Source organism: Fringilla coelebs (assembly GCF_963513975.1).
Source record: "Fringilla coelebs genome assembly, chromosome: 12".
Classification (NCBI taxonomy): domain Eukaryota; kingdom Metazoa; phylum Chordata; class Aves; order Passeriformes; family Fringillidae; genus Fringilla; species Fringilla coelebs.
In genome coordinates, this window is record NC_140038.1 from 13,851,192 (window position 1) to 13,874,090 (window position 22,899).

The following is a 22,899-nucleotide window of genomic DNA, read 5'->3' on the forward strand; positions in this document are numbered from 1 at the left end:
AATGATCTTTAAAGTCCCTTCCAACCCAAACCATTCTGTGGTTACGGGATTCTGTGATATAGTAACAGAATTGGGGTTGAAGAGTTCTCTCAACAGAATTAGTTTCTCTGCTCTGAACCTGGTCTACCTTCAATGCTGAAATGGAAAAGCAGCCTCTTCACTTCTCAGCCTGACTGCAGTTAATATCTACCAGCAGTAAAAACAGTGATGCTTCTTTGAATTCCCAAGCTTAAACTTGCTGGAATCCAAGGTGAAAGGTAGAAGAGAAGACTGTGCTCTTTGTAATTAAAATGCTACCATGAGGAAAAAATGAAGACTGGAGTGAAATAAGGCTCTGCAGACATCCATGCATGTAATTTGGTTTAGATAATGGAAAAATAGCCTGTGCAAAGAAAAACCCGTACCTCATACATTGTTGTGGTGGTCAGGTGTTCTGGAGTTGTATTTTAGTACCACCTAGCATTAATTTTAATAATTTTCTTTTAGAAATCTAATATTGCTGAGGCAGTAGTCAAAATCAGAAGACTCATGTAATGGGCCCAGATCAGCAAACCTAGATACTTTTCATCCTGTTCTTTAAAAAACAAGAAGCAATCACATACTTTAGATGCCAGGCGCTGGGCCCATCATTTATTTACTCGTTTTATCATCTCAGTGCTCAGCGTTCGCTCCCTGCCCGGGCCCTGCAGCACCGCACCGGGGGCTGCTCCGCCTGGAGCGGGGCTTGGTGCGGGGACAGCGGCACCCGGGGAGGCGGCGGGCGGGCCGGCAGTGCCCGTCAGCCCCGGCCGCTGCGGGGACCCGGCCCGGGCCGCGCCCATCCCATCCCGCCGCCCTTCCAGCTCCTCCTCCCGGCCCCATCCATCCCATCCCATCCCTCTGCCCTTCCAGCTCCTCCTCCCGGCCCGATCCATCCCATCCCATCCCGCCGCCCTTCCAGCTCCTCCTCCGGATCCATCCCATCCCGCCGCCCTTCCAGCTCCTCCTCCCGGCCCGATCCATCCCATCCCATCCCGCCGCCCTTCCAGCTCCTCCTCCCGGCCCGATCCATCCCATCCCATCCCATCCCATCCCATCCCATCCCATCCCATCCCATCCCATCCCATCCCATCCCATCCCATCCCATCCCATCCCATCCCATCCCATCCCATCCCATCCCATCCCATCCCATCCCATCCCTCTGCCCTTCCAGCTCCTCCTCCCGATCCATCCCATCCCATCCCGCCGCCCTTCCAGCTCCTCCTCCCGGCCCGGCCGCGCTGCCCCCGCCCATGAGGGAGCCGGGGCCGCCTTCCCGGGAGCGGCAGAAGATGGCGGCGGCCGCGGGCTGGGTGCTGCTGGCCCTGGCGCTGTGTCTGAGCGCCGCGGCCGCGACCGGCGGCTCCGAGGGGAAGCGGCCGCCCAAGAAGAAGGACATTCGGGACTACAATGACGCGGACATGGCCCGGCTGCTGGAGCAGTGGGAGGTGCGGGAGGCGCCGGGGCCGGCGGTGTCCGCCCGCACCACGCGAAGGGGACGCCGCGGCTGCCGGGGGGCGGCGGGGCCGGGTCGGGGCAGCTCCGCGGGGCAGCGGCCGCTCTGCCCGCTCCCGGACAGGCGGAAATCCCCGGGCCCGGTCGGACCGGGCGGGAGGGATCCCCGAGCCTGGTGGAGGGTGGCCGGTGCCGTGTTCCTTCTTCTGGGTCAGTGTGTGGGGGGTTTAAAGTCGGGGCGAGCGGCGCTCGGCCTGCCCTGCCCGGCTGGGCCTGTCCCGCCTTCCCAGAGCCCCAGCACCCAGCCTGGTGCTCGGTGCCTGCCAGCAGCCTCGTCTGGCTGAAAAGTCTGGTTTTTTTGAAGTATTGAATGATACACATTGTGTGACCGAGGGGTAGATACCAGAAAGAGTATTAATTTCACGTTTACAGGATAGATACGTTGTTTTGGTTTGGTGTTTCTTTCCTATCTTTCCTCATAGTAACAACTTCTAATTCCAGCTCTCTCGTCACCGTCCTTATCAGCCCGCTGCCTTAACTTTCCTTGGCCGTTTCCCATCACTCTCTACTCCATGTGCTTGTCATGCCACTGTTAGCTTCTTTTCACTATGTTATGTTCCATCATCTTCTGATAAATGCCAAAGCACTCCTCACTGTCATTTATTCTTTCCCGTGAGGCTTTTCCCTGGAATATTTTGCAAAAAACTCTGAAAGAAATAATAGAGAGAAAACTTGTGTTTTATGTAACACTAGTTGCAGCTGTAAGTCAATGTGGAGAAGTGTGTTTTATATGTGAATTATAGCTAAAGTAACAGGAAGTATGGATGCCTGCCTCGACCCTGGTTGGCAGATTATGGACTTGTTCATCCTGTAGATTGTTATTCCATATATCGCTTCAGGAAGGGAGGTTCTTAGAAAATTGAGTTAAGATTTTAAATAAAATTAATAAAAGGTTCAAAGTTCACTTTTCTGTTAGTGGTATCAGCCAAGGACCCAGCAGGCCCAGCTTCCAAAAAATCAAGGCTTCATATTGCCCAACTTGAACCAAATTTGGCCTTGTAGGAAAAAAAAAGCCTGAGCATCTCTTATTAATGGCATGGCTGAAGGGTAGACTCAAGTTCATGCTGTTGTAACTCTTGACTGTATATTCTGCTCCAGCCCTAGTGGGCAGGTCAGGAGGCTCTGGAGGGGTTTTCCTTTTCAGCTGGAGCAGGTCCCTGATCCAGGTCACAGAAATGCAGATGTGGCAGAGCAGCTGGGGGTGTCCCTGGGGAGAGGCACACAGAGTGGAGCAGGGACTGAGGCAGGGCTCAGCAGCTGGAGGTTGTTTGGTCTCCTGGGATGGTCGGCTGCATGGCATTTGTCTGGTGGGAGTCAGGACACACAGGGAATATGAGAGGCTTGAAGGGGTGGTGGAGCAGAAGAAAGGGCATGAGTGCACTTGATGGAGTGGGATGAGAAACAAAGGCGCCACTGTGAATGTGGGTAAGAGCAGGAACTGTGCTTGGGAATGAGGGACACAGGAATGATCTGTACAGAATCAAATATCATTACTTTCAACTGAATGAAATTACTCCAAAGGTTTTTTATTTCCATAGCAATTAGTCTAAAACCATTGGAGCATGGTGGCTCTGACATGCTTGGGTTCGGCCACAAGCCTGAGTGTGCGGCTCCAGCAGCTTTCCCAGCAGGGGCAGCCACCTCTGCACAGGGTCTCGTGCTGCCCCTTGCACCCTGTGCATGACTGGCTGCTGATCCAGGAGACTGATCTGGTGGAAAACAAGGATAGGCAGCAGGACAAAGAGGCAGAGGAGCTTCATCAGCTCAGTTGCACAGCTGGAGCTTGGAGGAAGCCACTGAGGGATTTTCCTCATGGAAAGGGACTCTCCTGAAACCTGGAGTCCTGGGGAGCTGGACACAGAACTGAGAATCTGGACCAGAGGACTCTTGGTTATTGAAATATCAAGTGCTTTAAATAGTTCATTACTGTTACAAGCTCAGGATTTCTCAGGCTTGACTCTGATCATTGAATAGACAAAGCAATTAAGTGAGATATGCTACTAATGTTTTTCAGTCAATCACATGAGATTTTGTATTTTCACTGTACTTTACCAATTTGACCATTCTTTGGCCTCCTGTAAGATAATGTTCCCACTTAGTGAGGGCAGGGACTTTTCTTGGGCTCTCCTTTCCTCTCAGTTCACTCATTTCAGAAATTTCAAGGCATGTGAACTACTTGAAGCATGTTTCAGACTTGCAAAATTGAAACAAAGACATAATTAGTAAGGAAAGAAAGGATAAAATCTAAGGCTCCTACAGCTTCTGTTCTGTAGTCCCTAAACTTTAAAGTTTACTGTTACAGAAATCAGGTTCTGGCTTAATGTAAGTTGTCACCATATTCAGCTCACAGTTGTGAGCTGTTTTAAGGGGCAGCAGTTTGATTGTGCCTTTCCAAATATTTAAATGGCTGTCAACCTCAGCAGAGGTTAATTTTTTTCTTTTTTGTGGGAGTGATTTACTCTGTGTGATTATGTTGTCAGGCTGGGAGCTGCATCTGTGCATTAGAAAAGTCATGAAACCTTTAATCAAAGTCTTTCTGTGGCATAAGCACGCAGATCTGAATTCTTGTGGGTTTAATTGTTTAAAGACAAAAATAAGGGAACTTAAATTCTCAAGCAATCACGTGATTCCAGAAGTGAGTTTTGACCTCTGAAAGCAGTAGCAGATGAATGTTTTTTCATATATATGTGTATGAGGCTTTTCATTGTAACTTTCCCATTTCATCTTGCATGCAAAATAAATATTTGTGAAACTGAAGAAAAAAATACCATTTTACGAGTTTCATAGGTGGAATTGTATTGAATTAGCTTTAAGGCTGAAATATTTCTCAGTATGTGATAAAGTGAGATTCCACCTGTCAGTATGAAAATGTGCATCATTTTCAGGGGAGGGTTATAAATGGAAAGAGCACTCTTGGTGAAGTATCTTGAAACAACAATCACTATTCCTTTTGGTTTCACAATCTCCATCATTTTGCTAAAAAATATTTTATCAAAGCAGAGTTATTCTCGAAACAAAGAGAAATTTAAAAAAAAATACCTAAAATACATTTGTGGAACAGTTGAGTTTAAAGCTTCCTTGTTGTTTTCAAAACAGAAAGATGATGACATTGAAGAGGGAGATCTCCCTGAACACAAGAGGCCTCCAGCACCAATAGATTTCTCAAAAATAGATCCAGGCAAGCCTGAAAGCATCCTAAAGCTGACAAAGAAGGGGAAGACTTTGATGATGTTTGTCACAGTGTCGGGAGATCCAACAGAAAAGGAGACAGAAGAAATCACCAGCTTGTGGCAGGGCAGCCTCTTCAATGCAAACTATGACGTGCAGAGGTGAGCTGGTGTGCACAAGGATAAAGTCCTTGCCTTTGCAGAACCTTCTCTTTCTACCTGAAAACCTTTTCAACTCTTCATCCTTTGCTGTTCTCCATCTCCATCATCCATTACTATTTCTGTTTCTTTGTCAGATGTGACAATATTTGTGGTGTGGTGCACAAACCTCATCCATGCTTGTGCACTGTGTGTGTGTATAGCCCCGATTCTTTTTATCTCACTAGGGTTCAGCTATTTATCAGTTCTAGCTGCAGTAGTTTGCCTCTACGTGCTTGATGGAAAACATCACACTCTGAAAATTGGTCACCACAAAAGGCTTTTTGTTCCCCTGTTAAAAAATGTGAGTGTTTTTCTCTCTGAGAGAGAGCATAATTTTGGAACAGAAGAATGTTGTGCTCTTGTATTGAGGCTGAGAAGGGTTGCAGTAAGTGTATAAAGCAAATTTAATGCTCATTAGTGGGTTTTACATAGTGCCAAATTAGTTCTAAATTTGTTTCCTTATTCTTACTTCCTTGCTTACTTATTGATATACTTCATACATTTTATTCTTAAATGTCATAGAAGATTGTTCTCGTGTCCCCATCCCCAGGCAACAGCTAGACCAGCTTCTTGCTCTTAAACACCTGCCTCAGTCATGGAGGTTCTCTGAGCAAATGCTGAAGTGTTTGAAAAGCACAGAGTTAACAGAAAAAAATTTGGATTTTTCCTGTAGGTTTATTGTTGGCTCCAATCGGGCCATCTTCATGCTGCGAGATGGTGGCTATGCCTGGGAGATCAAAGACTTCCTGATCAATCAGGAAAGGTGTGCAGATGTTACTCTGGAAGGTCAGGTTTATCCTGGCAAAGGAGCAGATGGAAATGAGAAAGTGAAAAACAAAACAAAACCTGAAAAAGCAAAGAAGAAAAAAGACACAGAGAAGAAGTCCAACGGCGTCAAAGAGGACAACCGAGCAACCAACCAGAGAGAGGAGCTATGACAGCCATGGTACCCAGACTGAATCCTGCTCTGCTGCTCCTTGAAGGGAATCTGCTGATGAGTCCTGGGTTTTGGGGAGGAAGGAAGCAGAGACTACTGAAGTTTAAATTTATGTTGAAATTCACAAGTTTACTCATTGCTGTTGACCATTTGTTTAGTTACAGGAAAGGTAATGCTTCATGGCAGCAATTGACTGCTTTAGTTTGTAATTTTTTATGCTTTTGTTGTTGTTTAAAACTAGCATACAAATCTGTGTGTCTAACATCACAAACTTAATTTAAGTGGCAAAGAAGAATTATGGTCTCAGAATACGCTGATGTTCATCTGTAGTAGCTGTGTCCATCTTGGGTGTGCAAATCATGGATTCACAGCTGCTGAGAGCCACATACAGTGTGAAAAGATTCTCTTGGAAGATGGTTTGATAGACATAATTGGCACAAAGATGCCCAAAGTAGCAAAGAATAGTGGCCAAAGATGCCTGAAATTACAGAGTTTAGGACATGTTTGGTTAGACTGCCTGTTTCTTTAAAATAAACTCAACCCTTGTGTCCCAGGAAATCTGTGCTTAGGAATGTGAGGGACTTTAGGTAGGAACTCTGCTCCTGCACTCCAGATCTGTACAGGAGGGACACTGTGCCCTGCAGAAGTGAATGGAATTGTAGCACCTGCACGAGCAGTGTCAGGGTGAAAAGTGAAGACAAATCCAGGGCACTCAGGTTGCTCCTGCTGCCAAAGGACTGTGCCTGTGGAAGCACCTGTTCCTTGTGCCCCATTATTCAGGCAGTGAGCTGGAAGAAAAAGCTTTTAGCTCTGAAGTTAAATTTGGTTTACTGATTTAATGGTTTGTTTAAATATTTGGAAAAGTGCTAGTTACAGTACAGAGTTAAACTGTGAGTCAGACATATCACTTACTGATGCTGATCTGGTTAGATTTTGGTGGGTTTTTTCCTTGGTACAGATTCCTGACTGACTTGGTGGATTGTAAATGACCATTTGATTCAAATACGATGAAGTTGGACATATGGGAGCCAAAACTTTCTATCATTGGGGAGCTTTAATTTTTACTCAGATTGTATTCAGTCAAATACTTTGCTTAGAATTGTTTCCCTTCTGCCTTACTTCCAGTTAGGGACAAAAGGCACCGAGTAGTGTGGTCCACATCATTTTGCAGAGGATGAGCACAGTACCAGCTGTCTTCATTCAATCCTGGTATGGTGTTACTTTTTCTTTAAGGTGCTAAAATCCAAGTGTCTTGGATAAAAGGTCCTAATTGAACCATAATGGTTGATCTTGTGGAATACTTCGGTATCAAAAGTATGAAACTGTAACTGAGTCCTTGTTCTAAAATAAAAGATGTCACTAAACTTACTGTTTTGAGGAGTAGTAAAACATTTTAAATAGATCTGCATTTGTCTATGTATTCAAGAGGCAGACTAACTCATCTTTTGTTTCTGTATGTAAGGACTAAATGATGGTGATGAAGGTTCCAGTTGATTAGTTTTATTTAATTTTAATTATATCTGTATTAATTTAGATTAAAGAAACCTTTGCAGCTACAATTCATTAAACAGGCCTGTACCTGTTTGAGTAGAAAATTAATTTTTTTTTCTTCAGGATTAACTATTACTTTTTATATTCTACTACTAATGCAAATGTGCAGCAGAGTTGAGAAGAGTCTCAGTGATACTTGGATAGTTGAGCTGTGCAGTCCAATTTTTGTGCATAATTAATTTATCATCTGGTCACATACTCTGGGTTAGCACCACCTTTTGTAAACAATATTGCTTCTCATCTCAGGGGAAGAACAGAGGTCAGCTGAGACTATAAAAATGAAATATTAATGAGTTTTTGCTTTTCCAAGTTATGGTATAGAGGTGACAGTTCAGATTTTGATCAGAATGACATGGAAGTTCAGTTTTGTATTCCTCCTAAATTCCTCCTAATGTTATTTCCTTTTTATCAGGTTGGGTTTGAGACTGTTGCAGAAACAATTACTACACTAAAGCTATAGCCCAACTTTTGAGTTTAGATACTTCAGTCATTCATAAATCTACATTCACAGCAGATTGGGTCTTTCCCCTTTGTAGTTAAAAGGAGCTTTGCTGAAATTGAACCAGCCAATTGACTTTTTTTTTTTTTTTTTTGGTTGGTTGGTTGTTTCTGGGTCAGTTTTCCTATGCCAAATGCAGGTGAGTCTTGTGCCACATAGCTTAATCAGATTTCAAAATGTTTGGGTTTTTTTGTTTGGTTGGTTGGTTGCTTTTTTGTGTTTTGGGTTTTTTTGTTTATTTGGTTGGGATTTTTTTTTGTGTGTGTGATGATTTGGCAGTTGCTTTTTGGTATAAAACACAAAATTCTGCCTTCCATTTACTCTTCCATTTTTCTTCTCCCTTTTTCATGCTGTACACTAAACAAATACTGAAATATACCAGTAAGTGTAATATGGCAGTCTGGCAGGAGCTGCTTTACCCCAGCCAATCTTTCTCTGCTGTCACAGTTCATTACTCAAGAATAACCTGAATTGCTTTTTTAAACTGGTAGTGTCTTTGAAACAGTTGCACTTGTCCTGAGACGGTGTTACATAACCAAATGTTCAGTGATGATTTAAGAAGCCCAAACCCTATCACACACATCAGTGTGTGTATATATATACATACATACATATATATATATATATACATATCCTCAAAAAGTTATGTAAGTCCAGGAATGTTCTATGAGTACCTCAGAAGATGAAATCTTCTTTGGAGGCTTGTCAGGCTTTCAATAACAGATATTTTGGTTCCACATACAGGACGTTGAGATACCTCCTTTAAAACTAATTTCAACCAGTAAGATGGTAATTATAGCTCTTACTATTTCCTTTTTTTTTCTTTCCAGTTCTATACAGAGGTACATGGAAAATCATCTGTTTTTATGACAGTGAAACATCTGCTGCCTTTCTCCTCCCAGCATAGTGGCTTCTCTGTTCTAGTGCTAGAACTAACTTTTCTGAGCTACTGTTAAATTTTTAACCCAGCTGTTCTACTCAGAAAAACCAGTTTGTCAGTGACGCTACGCAGGATGTGGTTGCACTTTGTGAAAAATTTCCTATGGACAATCAACTTTTTATGTAATAAAATACTGGAAAAATATTCTGAGTTTTGTTGACTTGGGGTTTTTCTTTAAACTGCTCTGACACAAACTACAACAGGTTTTCTGATCTTAGAGTGGTCAAAGCATTTCTCTGAACAGTCAGGTCAGCCTTGACTTTGCAGAGAATCTACTCTTCTGTCACTGTTCCTGAACTCTTTCAATTTTGTCCCAAAAAGGAAATTATAAATTAAAACACCCTTTTGTAAAGCTGTGGAACAATCTACTTTTATCTGATATTTGGCTACTGTTCTTGATGGGTTTCTGGTAAGACTTATAATTTATTTCCATTCTTTTATCTGTGGCTCATTTCCTTTTTTAATCAGGGAGTAACGCTGCCTTTTCCAGAGGTTTTTTCTTTTAATTGCATCGGATATTTATAGAAATTCAAAGAACTTGTGCCTGAATATAGAGGGGATGCCTCTGTTTTTAAAATGCCTAATTTTAAAATTTTGGTACTGTCATGTTTTTCTTTATTAAGATTGCCATCCTACTAGGTCCATCATACCCTGCTATTTGATAATTCTTACTGGGATAAAATGAACTATTTTTGAATATCACTATTTTTTATCTTTTATACTGTGCCCTTTTAACAGGACAAATCCAACTGAATTCAGGTAGTACCAAATTGCCAGAAAGGAAAAGAGGGAAAATCAGTCCACTTGGACTTTTGGATGATGGTATTTTTTCTCCTGCATTAGTCAGGTGGTGGAGGAGGTTGCGCACTGTGGCTCCAGAGCATTTTTTGATTAGCATTTAAAAAGCTACTGTAACACACAACAATCAGGCTTGCACAGTGCCAGGCTTTAGCCAGGGACAGATGGGAAATGCTTTATTCCTTTTCAGTGTGATGCTACTTAACAGACCAGTGCTGATACTGGCTGGGTTACCAGGGGCATTATATCAATGTGATAGGAAAACCAGATCTGTTAACCATCATTTAAATTAACAGTAATAATAGTAATAATAGTAATAGTAATAATAATAATAATAATAACAATAATAATAAAACATTATCACATGTAATACATAATTATATATCAAAATATATAATTAATATCTATTATTATTAGTAATTATTATTATTTGTTATTATTATTATTAATTTATTGCTACTACATAGGCATTGGTATTTTGGGAGGGGAAAATGGGACAATTAATGGAGCTTCAGCCTCTTCCCCATCTTATGGACAAAGGCTACAACTTCTCAGAAACAGAACCTTTTTTCTTTCTTACTTCAGAATTGTGTTTCTGTTGCAGTGGGACAGAAGACACCCTTGTTTTTTTACAGAAGAGCAACTGCAATGCTCTGATTCATGGAGTTTATAACCCAAACGTTTTTCCCTTAGATAATTTATTGGTACCTCAAAAAATCCTGTGGGCCCATCTTTACTGCCTGTAACATCTGCTGCTTTTAAAGTTAATTATCAGTTGTGTCTGAACAGAGGCTGGACTTTGGTGTTGGCACCCTGCCCACCAGTTCTGTGGGAGGCACTGACCAGAGCACTAAGCACTCATTAAATCATTAATATTTAAATCAGCTCGGCTGCCTTAATTGGTGGCAGAGTTACATGTCATCTGTGTGCATTGGAAAGAGGTGAACAGCAAGGCCCTGGAATTTGCTTTGCAAGGTGCAAGGATTGAACAGCACCATGAAGTGAGCTGGATCTTACTGTAACTTCATTATATACAAAGTTTTCTCTCTAGTGAGGAAGACTGAATGGCACACGAATAATTGTAGTACAAGGATGTATGGAAAACAAGATCATGGTTGAGCACTTGCTGAGTCAACATAAAAATAAGCAGAAAGGTTTAATAGGTGTATTTATGTGACAGTTGCTATTATTTCTGAGATTTATGCTTGAAGGCCATCTTGTATATTTGGGATTTGTTTAACTTGTCCTTCCTGCAACTCAATTTCATCCAACTTCTTTTTGCAAAAAATTCAGGAACGAGTCAGTTTTCATCCTCTCATCTAAAATGATATTTCAAGTGTGTCCAAAATAGTACATATTTGAAATTGCATGAGACTCTTATGTGAGTATTTTATTATTCATCCTGCCAGTTGTATCCACAGCCATACCCTGTGCCTTGCCAGCCCTTGATAGTCAGCTGCTGTCTTTCAGGTGCTGTACAGCATGTTAATCACTGGGTGGACTTTAGATAATTGCACTTATAATAGGATGCAGTTGCCAGGACTTTAATGGAAGCAGAGACATGCAAATGCTTTGGCATTTAAGACAGCAGTTGAGCACAAGATCTTGAAAAAACAACTGCCTTGCCTTTAATGTGGGTACCAGGTAGTTTGTTGAAAACTAATGAGGTGTGCAAGCTAATGAGGGCAAGACCACTTCACTTTTTATCACCACTCCTCTCAGCCTCTGTTCCCACACAGCATCTCCATTTAAGCCATATTGCTCCGTGCTCAGATAACCCAACTAAGGGCTGAAATTATTACAGCCATGGTGTTATTTCTGGCAGTAGCGATAAGCCAGGACAGCCTCACTTTTTGGGATGAGAAAATCAGAGCAGTCCGTGTTCAAGAGACAGAGCTGTAGCACTTGAACACTGGAGCTTTCTACAGGAAAGCAGAAATAAATGAGCTGCATTCATTTCCTTAGGTGCTGCTATCAGCTGGCAGGCCCTTTGCTTTCAGGTGAGGTATCTGTGCTGTAAGAAACATTATCCTGTGCTACTCATCCGACACCAACACAGGAGGAGAGGAGATGGGGCTGTGGTGGGACTGGTAATTTCATTGTGATCTCACATTACACCTCTGGCAAAGGAAGAGAGAGAATTATTTGTAGGGGGCTTCCTCCCGAGCAGGTTCCTGTTGAATCCTGTCACTGCTCCCTTATCGCAGGCCCCTGACCATGTCCTGACAGTGCTGGGACACTCCAGCTGAGCCTTGCACTGTGGAATTGTGAACAGATCCGTTTGCAGAGCGCTGGAGCTCTCGATGCCGGCTTGTTGAGGTTATTCAGTGAGGTACGGGCTGGGTTCGGCTCCGCGCTGAGGGAGCAGCTCCTGCAGGTGTTCTGTGAAGGAGGAAAAAGGTGCGGCTGCAGCCCTGCTTCGGACACATCCCATCCTTAGCTCAGAGGGGGAGCGGCAGAACAGCCCCCGAGAGAGCTGCGGGATCCGGGCGGAGAGAGCCGGGACGCACCGCAGCGGCTCCGGCGGCCGATGGGCGAGGGGCCGGCTGCTCCCAAAGGCCGCAAGCGCTGCAGAAACAGCGGACAGACAGAATTGCTGTGCTCCACAGGGCTGGGGAGAATCATCAAAGCTCTGTGAGGCAGCGGAGGGAGCATCCCCACACCCCGCAGCTGGCAGCAGGAGCGGGGACAGCTCCGTTTGGCCCTCGGCGCCCGGGAGAAGCTCGCAGGAGCATCAGGGCCCGGCCGCGGCCACCAGAGGGCGCCCGCGGACAGGGAACGGCCTGCTCCCGCTAAAAATTATATTTAATATAATGTAATGTATGTAATGTAATATAATGTAATGTAATGTAATATAATGTAATATATAATATAATATAATGTAATATATATTATAATGTAATATATAATGTAATATAATATAATATAATATAATATAATATAATATAATATAATATAATATAATATAATATAATATAATATAATAATCTATTTTATATATTTATATATTATATATTGCATTATACATATCTAATATATATTATATATATTATAGTATATATATAATATATAAAAATATTATATAACATTATATATTATATATAATATATATTGTATTATATTATATTATATATGTATTCTATTATATATATTATAATCTAATATGTATAGTATATTTTATATAATATATATTCTATTCTATTCTATTCTATTCTATTCTATTCTATTCTATTCTCTCTTTTTCATATCATATCATATCATATCATATCATATCATATCATATCATAAATATAGGTATTTATTATAATGATAATATAATTATAAATAATTATAATATATTATAATGTGGCATTTCTGGACATGGTTTACCAGTGAACTTTGGAATGCTTGGTTATGACTGTTGGACTCAATGACCTTAGAGGTTTTTTCCAAGATAAACTATTCCATTCTCTTCTAGTCTGTAATACTCTTTTAATGATTTATGTTATCTTTATAATATGTAATCTAAATATTAAATCATGTTATATTTTATGAAACATATTAAATTAGATTATATTTTTATGTTTTTCAATCCTAGGTAACAGACCCACTCGGCCATCCCTGGTCCCAGATCACACAGATACCCATGCACACACACACAGGGCAGCAGTGGCACAGCAATGATGTCTGCCTGCATGCTGGCATGAGCTGAGGTGAGGGGAATCCTCTTCACATCTTCCTTTGGGCCCTCGAGTTGGGTGCATTTCCCTTTTCCTGGCCTGTCCCCCCACAGTGCCCCACCTGCCCTAAATACAGGCCTTTCCATGGCTGCAATATTCCCCTTCCCATTCCCATCTCCCTCCCTTCCTGTCCCTCCCTCTCAGATCCTGCAGCTGTGACCAGGCAGTGAAAAGCGCTGTGGTCTGTGTGGACTGTCCAACAAATACAGACAGAGACTGCTTGGCCCCTTGGGTTTGTCTTTTGAAATAAGTGGGGAGACAAAAATAAAATAAGAAATTTGCACAGAATATTTATTTTGATAAACATTGTGTACTCCAAACAACTACGTGTTATCTCGGTTGTAAGCCACAATCTTTTGGAAACGACGTCCCAAGAGCTCTTGTCATCATAAACCCGACAGTCAATGCACCACCACGGTCTGTGGACATAGAGAGCTTTCAAGTGCAAAGCAGATTATCAGAAAAGACACATTGCCAACCTCCTTGACAAACTGGACAATGCTCAACTCCAGTAAAAATGCTTCATATGTCTGCAATTTAGTTGTCTTAGTGCCATTGTAATAAATTAATAGAAAATATATCTTTTTTTTTCTTTTCATTGGAAAGTCTATAAGAAAATGTACAAACATCTAACTCCGAAAAAGGACCAGCTGTTTCGGCGACAGGTAAAACAAGCAATTGAACAGAGGCAATCAAACCCAAACATCCGAACAGACAAAGAGACAAACAAACAAAATGCAACCAAAAAAACCCACTCCACCAATGGCAACTGTGCAGGCAAACATGGAAACATCTGCAGTAATACAACCTTACAGGGAGGGTCACTGCAGCTCGTGCAGAGGATGGGAGCTGGGGAATTCACTGCTCAGAGTGTGCACTCAGCTTCCAGAACAGTCAGAGACTGAGCAGGAGTCACTTGGCACCTGGGGAAGGCACCAGGCTCCGTCTGGTCTGCCTCCAGAGGACACAGGGATGGCTCCAGGCCGTGCAGGGCAGCAGGAGCCCCGGGCACTTCCCTGCTCACAGACACCATGCTCTGCTGGCTGTGCGATTGATTCCCTGCAGCCATTCACAGCAGGAGAGCCTCCCCAGCTCCAAAACAGGCCCCACGTGCCAGGCTCAGCATCACAGGACAAGCTGCTTAAGTTTTCTCTCTTAATAAGGTGAGATCTCTTAGGAAAGGAAAAGAAAAAGAAAAAGGTTTTTTCCTAGAGCCAAGTCTTATGCTTTCACCCTGAGAATTCCCAAAACAGCGACATCAGAAGCTACACTCCCGCACAAAGGCAACATGCTCCTAGAAGCTGAACAAAGCAGTTTAGGGGACAGACCCACCTGGTGGGATGCTCCTGGGTGTTTACACTCTTAGAGGGAGCAGGAGAGGGGAAATGGATGTGGCCAGTGGAGCACTGCAGAGGGCAACCCCGGCACTGAGGCTTGTACAAAGCAAATCCCACTCCAGACACATCCCAAGATGTGTCCGTCTTTCCTGCACACCATCTGCTAAGTGCTCATGAAGGAATACTCCTGCTTTGGTCCATCTCCTGGAAGCAAATGTGTTCCACCAAAACTGCTGCAATCAACAGCACTGGCCCAGGGCAGGGAAAAGGTTTAGACAACCCAAACTGACATAACCTAGGGAATTCCTGCTAGCCTCTTCCTTTAATTCATGGATCTGGCCGTCACAGGACATCAGATTAATATTTTGGATGATCATGGTTGAAACAACAGTGAGACTGACTCTTTCATGGAATAATTTGCAAAATCCCCAAACTGTCACAAGAATTTTGGGGAATAAACAACCAACCTCATTTGCCTTTTACAAATGTTGCCCATTCACTCTGCAAACAGCACAAATACCTAAGGAGCATTCATTACCAGACTCTTGTTGGGAAGCTGGGAGGGAATGCTTGGCTCTTTTTTTTTTTTCTTTTTTTTTTTTTGTTAAATACAATACACATGACATTCAGTGAATTCAAAACAATTTTGTAGTAAGACTGAAAAGAACATTTCCAGTTTCAAAACCCAGGAGAGGCTTGAGTGGAATGTAACCTACAGTAGATCTAAATTTTGTTCATGCTTGCTTTGACATTCAGAGCAACTGATCTAAACCAGTATCTGCACAGCCTTTAGAATGACAAACAAAATCCTTGCTTTTTAGTCTAACTTCAAGGTAGCATTTCTGATACTGTGGGGAAAAAGGAAAACCTAATTAATAAACAAAGTAGCCGTCAGCAATTGGAATAATTTATGTGGCAATGGGGACAGGCAGAGATAAAGTGGGGAAATAAACCCATGTCTTACTGGTAAGATTGACATTCTTTGAAAAGCTTGTCATGATGTCTTTCACACTTCCCCCCTGTCCTCAGATTTCTAAGAACAGCCACAGCCTCCAGAAACGCCTGTGTGGTATTTTGGGGCAACTGACAGAAATATCACTGAACACTAGAAATGCTTTCAGTGTTTTACAAGAAAATGTTAACATCCCCTTCAAGAGATGCCCCTGTAAAGTCCTGATCATTCTGATGTGCCATCATTACCCAGGTCTTTGTTTGAAGCAGGGCTAAAGGAGGTACAAGACATCCAACTGGTGCACTGGGATTCCCACTTTAATTCTTCAGCCACCTGGAATGACCTCATCCAGGTCTCATGTAGCTCTTACAGGAGGACCAAGACACAATATCTTAAGCCTGGAGACAGGATCAGAAAGCAACACACAGCAGAGCTGTCTGATCCTGTTCCCTCTGATGTCCTGGGAAAGGTGAGGGCAGCTCACCCTATTTGATGCTAAATAAGGTGAGTCCCAGTATTCCCAGTCAAAAATTGGAAGCCTTGAACTGGGATGGCATTAGCTGGCAACCATAAACTGATCCTGCATGTTGCGATACAGAGGGAAAGGCTGAATGGGAAAGGCTGACAAAATACACGTGCTAATTTACATTGCTCTCCTTCTAGCCTGCAGCTGTTTGTTGAAGGAAAATTTCATATTTGCACAGCCACTATTAAAACTCCTTGATCCATAGGAAAAACGCAGTTTTCTGAGGAAGCAGGAATAGGTGGTTCCATCAGTCTCTGCTGGCATGTTTTGTCCACTCCTTCTGTCATTTCTTCCCCAACTATGTGCCGTGGGCTGCGTGTACAACACACACCCCAAAGAGCTTGATCAAACCTCACAGAAGCTGTAGGGGAAACGCCTTCTGTCCAGTTACACTGCCCAGCATCCAGGAAATCGCTCAATCCCAATTGTCGACCAGTCTTTGAACTGGCATCCCATGTCTACGTGAGCAGCTAGTGACACTACAGAAAAGTCAACTCAGAGGAAGGTGGAAGCAACAATCCTTGCTGGTCTTCAGACCAAGAGCTCCCCTCCAAGAGGCAGCACCAGGATCAGCCTGTGCCAGGAGCGCTGGCAGAGGCAGCAACAGCCCAGGCCTCGCTCAGAGCCAGCCCCGAGCACACGCCGGTCACAGGGGGCTCTTCTGTCACCTGTGGCCACTCTACTACTTACAGTGAGATTTCTTTGTGAACAGCAACAACAACAAAAAAATGCTACGGGCGAGGCCTGCGCAGAGCGGTCAGTAGTCCGTCCGTCTGTCCGTCCGTCCGTCCCACGGAGCGGTGCTGGCGGCCAGCAGGCACAGCAGGGTGTCCTCACAACTTCATTTTCTTCACCACAGGAATTGGCAGCGCTTGGTAGATTTTAGCTGAGTCCTCGCTGGTGACCAGCCTGACCCAGACGGGGCGGAAGCCGCCTTTGAAGCCGACAAAAGCCATTTTTTCTGCAAATGAGAGCAAACGCATTTGGAGCGTGCCAGAAGCACACCACAAACCCACCTGTGCATGGCTGCACCTCATGGCTGGGGGGCTGCAGGTGCACAGGAGCCATGGGTGTGACACACACACACACACAGAGGGAATCACATCTAGAGCTCATAGTGCTGATTGCAGCAATGTGCCCTTGGAGCTGTGTTTTAATGCAATACGTGCTGCTCTGAAATCAACATGCTGAAAAGGCTCAATATTTCTATTATTAAAAGGTCGTTTTATCTAAACTTAGTCTGGAAAATCAAATCCCCTGAATTATTGACTTCTAAGAAAAACTGCCAGTGTGTTTTTTCTATTTACAGTTTTAAATGGAGCATGTTAACCAAAGCTGCAGTGGATACCACCTTTCTGAAGAAATAAATTACTGATTCCAGGATGTTTGAGCACATGCTGATAGAAACAAGTGTGGCAAAGTTTAGGAGCAGAAAACGGTCCCTTTACTGGAATAATGGGAGGTTAGAAATGAGTTTTTAAAAACTGGTTACCTTTTAACCTAAAACCCTCTCCTGCTCCAAGTTTCTCCAGTACTTTAGTCCATGGTCCTCTAGAAATGAATCTTCCTTTAGATGTCACCAGCACTATGGAGCTGAAGGGAACAAAGAGGTTTGTAAAGAGTCAGAACACCTTCCTCACTTGTTAGTCCTGAGCACTGGTAACTCCTGCCTCTGTGCTCACACACCCATGAACTACAGTGGCTTCAGCTTTAATGCTTTTCAATGCTTTCCAACAGTTTGGTCATAGATTATTTTTCCAGTCATGCAAAACCCAGACAAAAGTCACATTTTTTTATTTTTAAGCATGGTTTTCTAGAATGATTTAAATGTTTCCAACCTGCAGTTCCATCCTGCTTTGCTCAGAGAAACCCATCTTCTCCCTGGGATGCCCTTAGCAAGTCTCAAGCAATTTCTTGTTCCTTCATTAGCAGATTAAACCTGAATAAATTCACTTCCCTGAGACTTTTATTTCTTTCAATGTACTTCTCTTTTAAAAGTGTGTTAATATTATCACTACTATTCCTGATCAGGAACTGGACTTAGCCAGGATTGGGATTTTTGTAAAGCAGGATGATGGCCCCTCTGAAAAGACAGCTTATTTTTTATATGAAAGAGAAGTGAGAAATTACCATGCTTCCCTGAAGTAACTATGTGATGTGCTTTTTGAAACCTCTCGAATGATTTAAGACAATAGAAACACATCTGCCTGCACCTGCATGGCACACTGCTCAAGCTTCCCCCAAGTCTCTGGAGTGAATGCCAGAACAACATCCTGTCGATCTGCCCACAGCAATTTGGGATGATTTGTCAACAAAGCACTCATATTTGTATTAAGTGTTACTCATCAGATTTCAAATCCAAACAGATTTCATAACAATTAAATACATTCACTTCCCACGAGCAGTCCACAAGCTAATGTGGGAACAGCCCCTTTGGGTAATGGGGTTTCTGATGTGGTTCCAATTCTCCCTCCAGCAGCAGAAGCCATTGTCCTCCAAGATGCAGGAACACCTTTTGGCTACTTATCACTTATTTCCAAAACTCTGCATTCCTGGCGGCCCATACTTAAAATACAAAATAATCCAGCCTTTATGTCTGAGCAGGGGAATGTGCAAAGGGGAATTTATTTTATTAGTGGAATTATCTGCAATTTGAGAAAACATACATGCAGTAAAAAACTGCGAGCTGTGTGCACCTGCATGGGTCAGTGCTTTGTGAATTGAAGTCTGCAGTTTGTCTATAACCCACAACATAACTCTGCAGTTTATTAATCACATACAGCCCTGCACATTATCTGGGGCTCAAAATCAGTCCCTGAATCAAAGAGTGTGCATTCTGCTGCTGCCTGCATGTCCTGCACACATTTGGGCTCTTTTGGACTCATCAGGCACTAAAACACACTGGGTGTATTGCTCTGCTGCTGGGTGTCTGGCCCATGTTGGATGATAAAATCCAAGAAAAAGATGGGTGTTATGCAGCATTCTTGTACATTGCACCTTAGTGAGAACAGATTATTTACTCACTGATCTTTGATGTTGTTGACATAATTCTCTATCTGTGCTGGGATTCCTTGCAGAATGGAGTTTTTGAATGTTACTCGGTCAACAACTTTTCCATGGTGTCCATCAATCACAACCAGCTGGATACCCTCTTCAGTGAGGAAAAACCTGACACCATCAACCTGGGCAGCAGGAAAAACATTCTTGATCTCACAATAACACAATTGCAAACAACCACCTGCAAGAAGCACTGATAGTCTTGAGTCACAGGATTGCTGTTTGCTTCAAAGGGCAGAATTCCAGGTCTCTGAGATCCCACTATCCTGCCTATCAGGAGAAGATACACCCTCTTTTTTTTTTTTTTTTTCCCAAAATACAAAGCAGAAATGGCCTGAATTTAACTCTCCATGGTAACTTTGTAATCAAGTTTTCCATGAAGATAAAGCAAGGGTGTAGAATTGCACCCCGTTAAGTTTATTGAGAGGATTTGCTCACCTCAATGTATGCAAAGTCATCCTTCAGGTGGAAGTACTGTTTCTTGTAAGTTTCTATTTTCACTTCAATTAGGTGCTCCTTGGTCTTCTGTTTGCAAAATGAAAAAAACCAGATTTTCTAGTGAGAATGTCCATTACCTGAATGCTACATTTCCAGTGAAAACATTTCAAACCCCAAAATTCAATCAACAAGGAAGCTACATAATAAGCACTGACCTGCCAAATTAAATAGCTAATGACACTGGGCACAATGGTACCCCCCTCTCTGCTCATCCTGTCACCAGTTAAGCTGTTTCACTGAATGGCAAAGTGATTCCTACTCTGCAGAACTGACACGTAATTCTCCAAGGCTTTGCTGTGTATTCCTGTTTCAAGGGCAATGAGTGAAAAAAAACAAATAACAGATAAATACCCCACTTCCTCCCCCAGAACCAGACTGGATACTGGAGATTGTGTTATGTATGATGTAAAAGAGAATAATTCAGCTCTGTGTGTCACTGCTGTCCTTACAGCCTGGAGGAGCTGGAGGCTCCAAAATCACATTCCCTGGACCAACCTGTCTTCCAGCTCATCAGTTTTCACCCTGTGCTTTCAAGAACAGCACATCACATCAGAGCCCCAAAAGAACAAGCACAGAGCTTGCAATGGCTCTCCACACATTGCAAGAATCTGTTTCAAATTATTTCACCTGCCTGAACCATTTCAGAAAACCAGGCACAACATAGGCTGACCCTGGCACAATCTGTGGGCTCACTATGTGCCAGATTTACATGAGCAGGGATTCTGTGATGAGAAATCAGCTGCTTTACCAGTTGTGCACTGGAGAGCTTCTTTGGCATTGGTACTTCCACTACTGGTGTCTCAATGTACTTGGGGTAGGCTGTGGCTTCACAGTCGCTGACACCAGCTGTCTTTGGGATCACAGCTTTGATTCTTATTCGCTCACAGCCCTTGACAGAGCAGAAAGCAAACTTCTCCTTCTCATTTTGAGCTTTGAGTTTCAGAAACAGCAGCCTGCAGGCAGGAAAAAAAAAATAGCGTCCTTCAAATATTTTGTGCAAAAACATACTGCTTTGGTGGACTCTTTCCTATGGTTTGCAATAATTGTTATTGCAGCCCTTGGCCCTGTGGTTTATAGTGCCCAACATCCCACATGCAAATAAAAGGGAACACTCATCCCAGAAATGGTTTAGGGAGCTCATGGAAAGTAAAACAGAGAAATCAGATAGCTCCTGAACACCTTCTGAGCTCTATTCTATAGTGATACCTATATCACTATATGCTTTGTATTTTAGGTCCTTCTTTATTTCCCATTGTTTTAATCCTTTAAAATAACAGGCTTTGCACTTAGTTCCTGTGTATCCCTGTCATGGTGTTTATAAATAGTTGTTGTTCAAAACAATAAAGTCTGTGCATGTCTTCAGTTAAGTTTCGTGGTCAGCACTTTGCTTTTGTCTTTCTTTTTTTTTTTTTCCTTTTCTAATTTGTATTCACTTGGAAAAGCATTTCCCAGAGTAACTGGCAGTGCAGCAGAGGCTGTGAATGACTGGCAGGCCTGGGAGTCCCAGGAAAATGAAGCACTGGTCCCATTCCCAGCAAACCCTCCTGGTTTGGTTGTGATCCCTGCTAGCAGCATTAGGCAAACAGCTCCCAGCTCCAGCAGCCCTCCCAAAGCAATGTCCAAACCAGCAAGCCCTGCTGCCTTACCCAGTGTCCTCATCCCAGTAGTAGTACCCTTTGGTAGGGTATCTGTGCTCCAGTTTCTCCATCTGGGAGGTTCTGTAGAAGGTTCCAGTTTTGTATGTTTTCTTCAAGAGACGGTTGTGGATGTCTGAGAGAATGGAAAATGTTGTCCCTTTAGGATAGCAAAACCCTACTTGGATCCAGTCATTCCTAAAAATAGCAAAGACCCACATTGTAACAAGTTATAACATAACTATTATTTTCCTGGGCATGCTAGAAGCCAAACTAAATAATTTACAATAAGTTTTTTTCCTGTCCAGTTGAAATTTTCATAGTTTGGAATGGATTAATACAACATAAATTAGACATAACAACAATGGGTTAGTTAAGCAATGTAGGGCAGATCTGCCTCTGACTGCTACACCTGTGACTTCCATGAACCAGGAATGAATGAGCCCTGAACTTCCAAAAATGAACTGTGTTATCTTAGAGAGCTTCCTGGGGGAGGAAACAGGAACCTGAGATGGCTCATGAAAAGATGAACTCAATGGACTTCCTGTAACAGGCATGTTCATTCTGGAGGAGCCCACGGGGTGATGACCTCACCCATTAAAAATGTGCAGTTACATGACTGTACTGGAATGCTGGGGCTCAGTTCACTCACTTGTTGAAGTTGATGAGCCATATGGCCAGCTCTTCAGGGGCTGTCTTGTCCCAGTGGATGGTGTAGCCTTTCCTCAGAGTTACAACTGGCTGATACTGCTGGTAATGAGTGCTTTTGCTCAAAGCCCCTTCCAAGTAGAGTGGGTGATTGTGGTAGTCATTTTTTATTATTTTCATTTTCAGGTTGGCTGGCTTGTAGGCTTGGATGTATATCTGGATGGAAAAAAAAAACCAACCAAACAAAAAAAGAGATCACCAAGGGTTTAATGAACTACAGTGAAAGGTTCAGATACTCAATAGATGTGAGCTGGAGCAAGTGCTGTGTGCTGGGCAGGAACCTGTGAGCTGTGCACTTATGTTCAAGTTCTTAGGCTTCCATTTCAACAAAGCAAACTGTTTGCAGGAAAAAAGAAAAAAGGCTAATTTCCTCATCCACTGAGTTCAAGTGCCTGTGCCAGAGGCTGCAGCAGGGCTGAGATATTCCACAGCACCCTGCAACCCTCAGCAGCAGGACAGTATCTACCTCAGACATCTGACTTGTGCTGAACAAGGATCCTTCTGTCTGGATTTCAGAAGCCTGAAACGCAGCTCAGTGGTTAGAAATTGGCTGTAGGGGCACTACACACCAAAAAACCCAACTGTTGCAACACACAAGACAAAACCAGGCCCTCTCAGCAGAGGAAAGTGAGGACTCTCGTGGCAGCAGCACTCAGGGCTCCTGTGGTGGGGAGAATGGTTTGGTGGTCACACACAGGATGAAAGAGCATGGAAGCTGAAGTCTAATTTCAACTCATCAGCACATTTCCCATAACACTGTGGGCAACACTTCCTTCCATAAATCAGGGGAAAATAACTAGCTGACAGCCCATGGATTTATGAATATTAATCTGTGAATGCCC

The 22,899-nt window shown here is 43.1% G+C and overlaps 2 protein-coding genes across 3 annotated transcripts in view; one reads left to right on the forward strand and one right to left on the reverse strand.

Annotated features, from left to right (window-relative positions):
* Nucleotides 1-1,247: 1,247 nt before the first annotated feature.
* MESD (mesoderm development LRP chaperone) lies at nucleotides 1,248-8,963 on the forward strand. Of its 2 annotated transcripts, XR_014616448.1 has the most exons (4): nucleotides 1,248-1,466; nucleotides 4,630-4,862; nucleotides 5,575-7,047; nucleotides 8,719-8,963. XR_014616448.1 is itself a non-coding variant. In XM_084213358.1 (3 exons), the coding sequence occupies exons 1-3, from the start codon at nucleotides 1,272-1,274 to the stop codon at nucleotides 5,837-5,839; spliced, it is 693 nt and encodes a 230-aa protein (XP_084069484.1). In that variant the 5' UTR covers nucleotides 1,248-1,271; the 3' UTR covers nucleotides 5,840-8,963. The 2 variants fall into 2 exon arrangements, 1 of the variants encoding a protein (XP_084069484.1); XM_084213358.1 differs by having other exon boundaries at nucleotides 5,575-8,963.
* An 8,030-nt stretch (nucleotides 8,964-16,993) lies between these two features.
* Nucleotides 16,994-22,899, reverse strand: part of CEMIP (cell migration inducing hyaluronidase 1) — a gene marked incomplete at both ends in the record, with an annotated part of 47,141 nt that continues 41,235 nt past the window's right edge. Inside the window, 7 exons of the mRNA XM_084213598.1 lie at nucleotides 16,994-17,121; nucleotides 17,653-17,753; nucleotides 19,185-19,342; nucleotides 19,656-19,742; nucleotides 20,464-20,668; nucleotides 21,362-21,547; nucleotides 22,002-22,213. Of these exons, the coding sequence (XP_084069724.1) occupies nucleotides 16,994-17,121; nucleotides 17,653-17,753; nucleotides 19,185-19,342; nucleotides 19,656-19,742; nucleotides 20,464-20,668; nucleotides 21,362-21,547; nucleotides 22,002-22,213 (1,077 nt within the window). The remainder of the gene's footprint in view (nucleotides 17,122-17,652; nucleotides 17,754-19,184; nucleotides 19,343-19,655; nucleotides 19,743-20,463; nucleotides 20,669-21,361; nucleotides 21,548-22,001; nucleotides 22,214-22,899) is intronic.